Here is a 6,689-nt window from a genome sequence, read left to right as displayed (position 1 = left end):
TTGGGGTACAGATGGCCCTTCTTTTCACTGCATCTGTATCTTTGGGTATTTACCCCAAAGATACAGATGCAGTGAAAAGAAGGGCCATCTGTACCCCAGCGTTCATAGCAGCAATGGCCAAACTGTGGAAAGAGCCAAGATGCCCTTCAATGGACGAATGGATAAAGAAGATATGGTCCATGTATACAATGGAGTATTATGCCTCCATCAGAAAGGATGAATACCCAACTTTTGTATCAACATGGACGGGACTGGAGGAGATTATGCTGAGTGAAATAAGTCAAGCAGAGAGAGTCAATTATCATATGGTTTCACTTATTTGTGGAGCATAAAGAATAAAATGGAGGACATTGGGAGATGGAGAGAAGTGAGTTGGGGGAAAGCGGAGAGGGAGAGGAACCATGAGAGACTGTGGGCTCTCAGAAACAACCTGAGGGTTTTTGAGGAGAGGGGAATACGGGGTTGGGTAAGTCTGGTGGTGGGTATTAAGGAGGGCACGTATTGCATGGAGCACTGGGTGTGGTACATTGTTTATGTGGTACATAAACAAATGAATCTTGGAACACTGAAAAAATAAAATAAAATAAAATAAAATTACAAAAAAAAAAAGAGAGCCTGACTTTTGGTTTCAGCTCATGTCATGATCTCAGGATCATGAGAAAGAACCCCATGTCAGGCTCTGCCCTGGGCTGAGAGCCCACTAAAAATTCTCACTCCCTCTGCCCCTTCCCCTGCTTGCGCATGCTTGCTCGCCCTCTCTCAATAATAACAACAATAATAATACTGGCTTATCATTTTATTACTTGGTAAAATGTTAAATCATAAAAATGTATTAACTTGTAAATACATTTGATACTTACATTTTAATTGATCCCTCACTTAACATAAGTTATTTATTAAATTTTATTTTTTTTTGTATTACATAACAAAAACTGTCCTATACCAAAAGTCCAAACGCTTAATTTCAGCCAATTATATCTCCATTCTCCATCCACCCCCACAAACCCCCACCAAACAAGGAACTGTATAAACAGGAATTGTGTTTCTCCCTCTTGGGTTAATCTAATAGGTTAAACGATAAAATAACTTAAAACTTAGGGGAAAGGGAGGGGGGAAAGGAAAAAAAAAAAAGGTGTCTTGGAGCTTATAATCTAGATCAGGGGTTGACCTGTTTCTGTGAATGCAGTTCTGGAACACAGCCATACCTATATTATCTAGGGCTGTTTTTGCTGCAATGGCAGAGATGAGTATTGAGACAGAAAGAACAAATGCAGCTGACTCTTTTACAGAAAAAACTGCCAAACACTGAACTAGACAATCAATACTGAAAAGGAAACAAATTCCCAATAAGTCAAAATGTTTTCATGTATAATAAGATTTATACTTACTCCTGTCAGATCTAGATGACTCTTATTTGGTTCTGCTGGGAGTTGGTCCATTGCACCACTTGGCTTCCATTCCCAGTACTACTATTCTGGTCTAACCCACCATCTCTACCCCACTGGATTCTTGCAAATGTCTCTCATTTGATCTTGCTGTCTCATTCAAGCCACTACAGTCTATCCTCAAACACAGCAGTCAGATCAGTCCTTTAAAACTTGTCATGTCGGGGGCACTTGGGTGGCTCAGTGGGTTAAGCCTCTGCCTTCGGCTCAGGTCATGATCTCCTGGGATTGAGCCCCTCTGGCTCTCTGCTCAGCAGGGAGCCTGCTTCCCCCCTCTCTCTCTGCCTGCCTCTCTGCCTACTTGTGATCTGTCAAATAAATTAAAAAAATCTTAAAAAACAAACAAACAAACAAACTTGTCATGTTGTTTCTCTTCTCTGCTCCAAACCTTGCAATGACCTCTCATTTCATTCAGAATAAACGCCAAAGTCCTTACCATGGCCTATAAGCCTTTACTGGCCATTGTATGAAAATTATTTCTTACATCATCTTTTATTACTCTCCCCTTCTCCCATTCCCTTTACAGCTGAACTAGTTTCCTTCCTGGTCTTTGAACAAAAAGCCAGGAATATTCTCCATCAAGTCTTTTATAATGGCTATTCTCTTTGCCTGGAACACTCTTCAGATATAAGTGCATAACTAACTCAGTTGCTTCCAGTGTTTGCTCAAATCTCATCTTAAAATAAGGCCTAGCCATGCCACCCCATTCCACAATTCCCTATTTCTTTACCTTCTATTACAAGTACTTCATTTGTGCTATGCTTATTGTTTGTAAGCCTTCCCATCCTAACCTGCAGAGGCCTGGAACACTGCTGTAGTCTGTGGGAAAAAGGGCAAGGAGAATAAACAGTGTTTCTGAATAAGAGGTAGAAAATATACACTTTTCTTAAAAAATGATCATAGGCAACTGAGCAGGAGAAAAGGAGGCAGGGGTAGAGACTCAATTTCCAAGTTAGAAAATAACAACTGAGTTGTTAAGTGACTGCCTTCAGCTCAGGTCATGATCCCAGGGTCCTGGAACCCAGCCCTGCATTGGGCTCCCTGCTCAGAGAGAAGCCTGCTTCTCCCTCTCCCATTCCCCCTGCTTGTGTTTCCTCTCTCACTGTGTCTCTGTCAAGTAAATAAATAAAATCTTTAAAAAAAAAAAAAAAAAAAAAGGAAAAGAAAATAACAACTGCAAATCTTTAAATTATGTGACTTACGGTCTTTCAAGGAGAAACTGGCAACCCCCCTCTCCCCACAAAACCCCACAAAAAAACCCAAAAAACCCAAACCAAAATCCCATTTTTTCCCCCAAAGAAAAAGGAATTATAGAATGGAATTATCTAAAACTGCCAAATGAATTAAAACAACTATGTGCCACTTCTGTGGCTTACTGATTTCACGTATTATCTGACATTGTTAAATCAATTAAGAAAAAAAAACAATTCTGTGCTGCAGCAACTCCTGCAGCTTGTTCTAATGTATCAAAAAATTTTTAATGTGATCAATATAGGTTCATAAATGGACTATGCCTAAACATAATTTTACAAATATTTACCCTAAACATCTCACGCTTTTAAATCGCTTCCAAAAAACTCGTAAGAATACAGTTGTCAGAGCAGTTACAGACTAGGAAATAGAGCCAAAGTTGGTGTCACATTACAAATGCTGTAAGGCAAGTGCAGCAAAGCAGTGTCTTGTGCCTTGTCTCACAACCCGAAATGACTGCCGAAGCAATCTTCAGCAATGATTTCTGCCTCTAAATGAATACAACAGTTAACATCACAAAACCAGTAACAACCTTCCTCTCAGAGACGGTAAATTAAAAATACAAATTCGGTTGCCTGAAAATCCTGATCAAGGTAAAACCCTGAAGAATTATATATCCACAATATAAACATACTCTAAAAAGAAAAAAAAAATTCTTTATTTTTAAATGGCAGTGACTGAATGAATCTTATTAAGGAACTTCCTGGCCCAGCATTCTCTAATGTCATTATAAAGTTGTATTTTAGATAATAATTATCATGTATCCTCGATGCTTCAATAAAAAATTAAGAAAAGTAAACAAATAATTATTCGTCAAATAATTTCTTGTAATTATCAGGTCATGGCTAGAGAGTGATCTTTGGCTTAGCTTACAATTAAACGCTTTTTAAATTAAGTCTCAAGAACTTCCATTATCTGAGTGTTTACCATATGTCAGATATCGTGCTAAGTGCCTCCATGGGTTTACATGCCTTCAATCCTCACAACGACCCTGTAAGGTTGACACTACTATTATCTGCATTTTACAAAGAAGGAAACTGAGGCTTAACTAAATTAAGTAACTTGAATCTGGGACCAAAGCACACCTGTTCCAAAGCCTTCTCTTAACCACTATTAGAACTGCCTCTGAATTCTCCTGGAATCTCCATCTTAGTATTAACATAAACAAGGCCGAATACTATCTTATTCTATGTTGTAAATGCTTAATTAATGCTAATTAATTACAGAGGAAGTAAAATTTTTCTTAATCCTTCACAGCCTTGTATACTTCTGGGCTGTTCATTATTAGGATAAATTAAGTCAAAGTGGAAAGCAAGCTTTAAAATCTGCAAATGCAGGAGACCAAGATTTCAGAAAATATTACTTCAGTGATGTAATTAAAATGAGTAAAAAGAGCCAAACTAATTACATGTTAAGGTTTGGAAACATCAAAGGAATAAAGTGAAAACAGAGCTGCATTAGGAATTGGGAGACTTGTAATTCACTCCCATTCTTTCAATTTGCCCAACTCTGGCCTGTTTATGGCCCCACCACTCATTTTCCTCATCTGCAAAACAAGAGTGATCGGCTAAATAAGCTGACTGTAAAACATTATGAGACTAATTTTACCAGCTCTTAAATGAGGCATATGTGGGAGAGAGGAAGGGATTTACATAAACCCTGCATTTTTGTTACAAAATACACACTATGAGGTAGGAACTTGGATTTACTATGCTAAAATTCCCCCAAATCCTTTGAGAACAGGTATTTACTAAAAAATTGATTTAATAATAAGAATGAAATGCTATTATTTACCGGCCTGTGATGTTTTACATACTTACATTACCAATCCTTCTGACTCCAAAGTCATTAACTTCACCAGTCTTTAAGTCACCTTAAGCAGTGTGCCACGTTGTGTTTTATTATAACTTCAGAATTACAGATAATTACTAGCATAAAGTACCTAACGCAGAGCGTGGCACAGCGCAGAAATTCAATAAATGGTAATTTTTATTTCATGAGTATTCGTATTAATAAAACTTCTTACATAACTCAAAATCCTATCTGGATAATTAGACCAGCACAGGAAGTACTATTATCCACATTGCTTTTAACTGTAATAGACACTAAACCGTCTCAAAGCCGGGGATACTCTGGGTCAAAAGAGCACCTGATAGCAAGCAACACTAAATTCGTACACCGAGTACTACGTCTAACCACTTAATTAAAATACAAAGAGCAGAGCTACTTTCTGGAATTAGCCACTTTGACTTTCCTGCGGACTGCGCGCTCTCCAAAATTAAACCGAACACCCATTTCATGAAGCCTTGTGGGGGGGGGTCAAGATTCAGGGGGCCACAACACTTCCTGAGACGCTGACACCGAGGCACAGGGCACACCCTCAGGGTCACACACTGCAGCCCAACCACCACCCTTGCTCTCCAGCCCGAGGGGAGCTCAGAAGTGGCAGAGGCGCTTCGGGGCTTTAGTGGCACCATTCAGCTGTAACCATTATCTTACTCAACCACTCCCCCCAAGGCAGGCAGGGCGTTTCTAGAAAGTCCAGTTTCAGAGCTGAGCTGGGCAACTGGGACACAGTGCGGGGGCAAGCCGCGGAGCTGTGGCGCCAGAGGCGTCCAGCTAGCCTCTTGCAGGGCAAAGGAAGCGGCTGGAAGTCAGAGACCAGCCAGGGTACCTTGCGTCCAGCGGCAGAAGATGGTGTCAGAGAGACCGGGGCTGCTTTTGGTGCCCCACACCAGCTCCATCAGCTCTTTAGTCAGTTCGGACATGATGGGGTACCGGCGAGCGGGTCTTCGCTTTCAGGACTCCTGCCCCGGAACATGGGGAAGGGGCGCCTGCGGAGACAGGAGTTGCGGGACGGCGGAGGCGAAAGAGCAAGGAAGGCTGGACGCAAGGAAGACGAAAGGAGACAGAGCTACTTGCAGTGACCGCGCCTGTCAAGCAAGCCCGAGCCGCAGCGAGTTTCTCGTACCGGAAGTGCCGGGCCACTTCCGGCTCCCCTTTCGCTACCGCCCCACACGCCTGGAGGGCCCGGGAGTCACCTCCCCGGAAGCGGAAGTGGGGGGGCAGGAAGCGCTTCGGAGGTCTCTGGAGTCTGCCAGCCTTCCGGAGCTCAGCCCCCGGGCCTTCCGTGCGGTGTTGGTTTCTGAATAGGCAGGCAGGCCTCGTTCCCTGGGCGGTGGCAAGTTTTTACCATCCAGGAACACCTCCCTCCGCGCGCTGCCCTAGTCTTAGCTGTGGGCCCTGAGGCCCAAGCTTTAGGGCCTGGAACATAGCCCGTTCTTTAAAATTTGTAATATTAATTACACTGAACTACAACTTTTAAGAGGATGGTTGAGTCTCAGGGAGGAAACTTCCATGTCTGTTTGGAGAACCACCGATAATTTGAAGGCTGTCAGCCTGTATGCCTCGATAAACCATATAAAGCCCAACCAACTATTATATACATAACCAATGGGTGTGGTGTAATGTGCATTAGAAATGTCTGTACCGGGTGTAATGCAGAATTACAAAGCTATTTATAGGGAAAGCAGATTGAAAACAGCCTGTCCGGAGATGGTAGAGCATTTTCATCTCCACAGCATTACCCTCTCCAGAGGATAGGGTGTGTGGACAACATCTGGACTGAAGTCCAGGTTTTAGTCATTGACAAGCATTCAGGTCAATTTAGTTTGTGTAAAACCTTGTATTTGTGCTGGTGAAAAAGAAGAGAGCATATTGGCTAACCTTTGAATTTACAGCAAAAGGGCAAAATATCATGGGTTTCTTACAGGTTGCAAGTAAGAGGGTTTTGCTAATTTATACTTTATTTCTGACTTCAACAATCTTTGCTGTAGTTAAAAGAGGAATTTTCAAAGTGCCTGAACCGTACCGATAACCCTCCTAATTTTTATTCCCTTTGGAATTCTCTTTAGCCCTATTTTTTCAAAAACAAATCTTACCTGTTGTTGAAGACATAGTGTAAATGCCATTTTGTAATAAAGCTGGCTCCAG

General features: G+C 41.6%; 1 protein-coding gene across 1 annotated transcript in view; it reads right to left on the bottom strand.

Moving 5' to 3' along the window:
• Window positions 1–5,641, bottom strand: part of LOC111155564 (MINDY lysine 48 deubiquitinase 3) — an 86,668-nt gene extending 81,027 nt beyond the window's left edge. Inside the window, exon 1 of the mRNA XM_022515802.1 lies at window positions 5,371–5,641. Coding sequence (XP_022371510.1) covers window positions 5,371–5,464 — 94 coding nt within the window. The 5' untranslated portion in view covers window positions 5,465–5,641. The remainder of the gene's footprint in view (window positions 1–5,370) is intronic.
• Window positions 5,642–6,689: the final 1,048 nt, after the last annotated feature.

This window comes from Enhydra lutris, unplaced genomic scaffold (genome assembly GCF_002288905.1).
Source record: "Enhydra lutris kenyoni isolate GAN:26980312 unplaced genomic scaffold, ASM228890v2 scaffoldscaffold42, whole genome shotgun sequence".
NCBI lineage: Eukaryota > Metazoa > Chordata > Mammalia > Carnivora > Mustelidae > Enhydra > Enhydra lutris.
The sequence above is the reverse complement of the archived record's forward strand: the minus strand, read 5'-3'. Positions and strand labels throughout refer to the sequence as shown.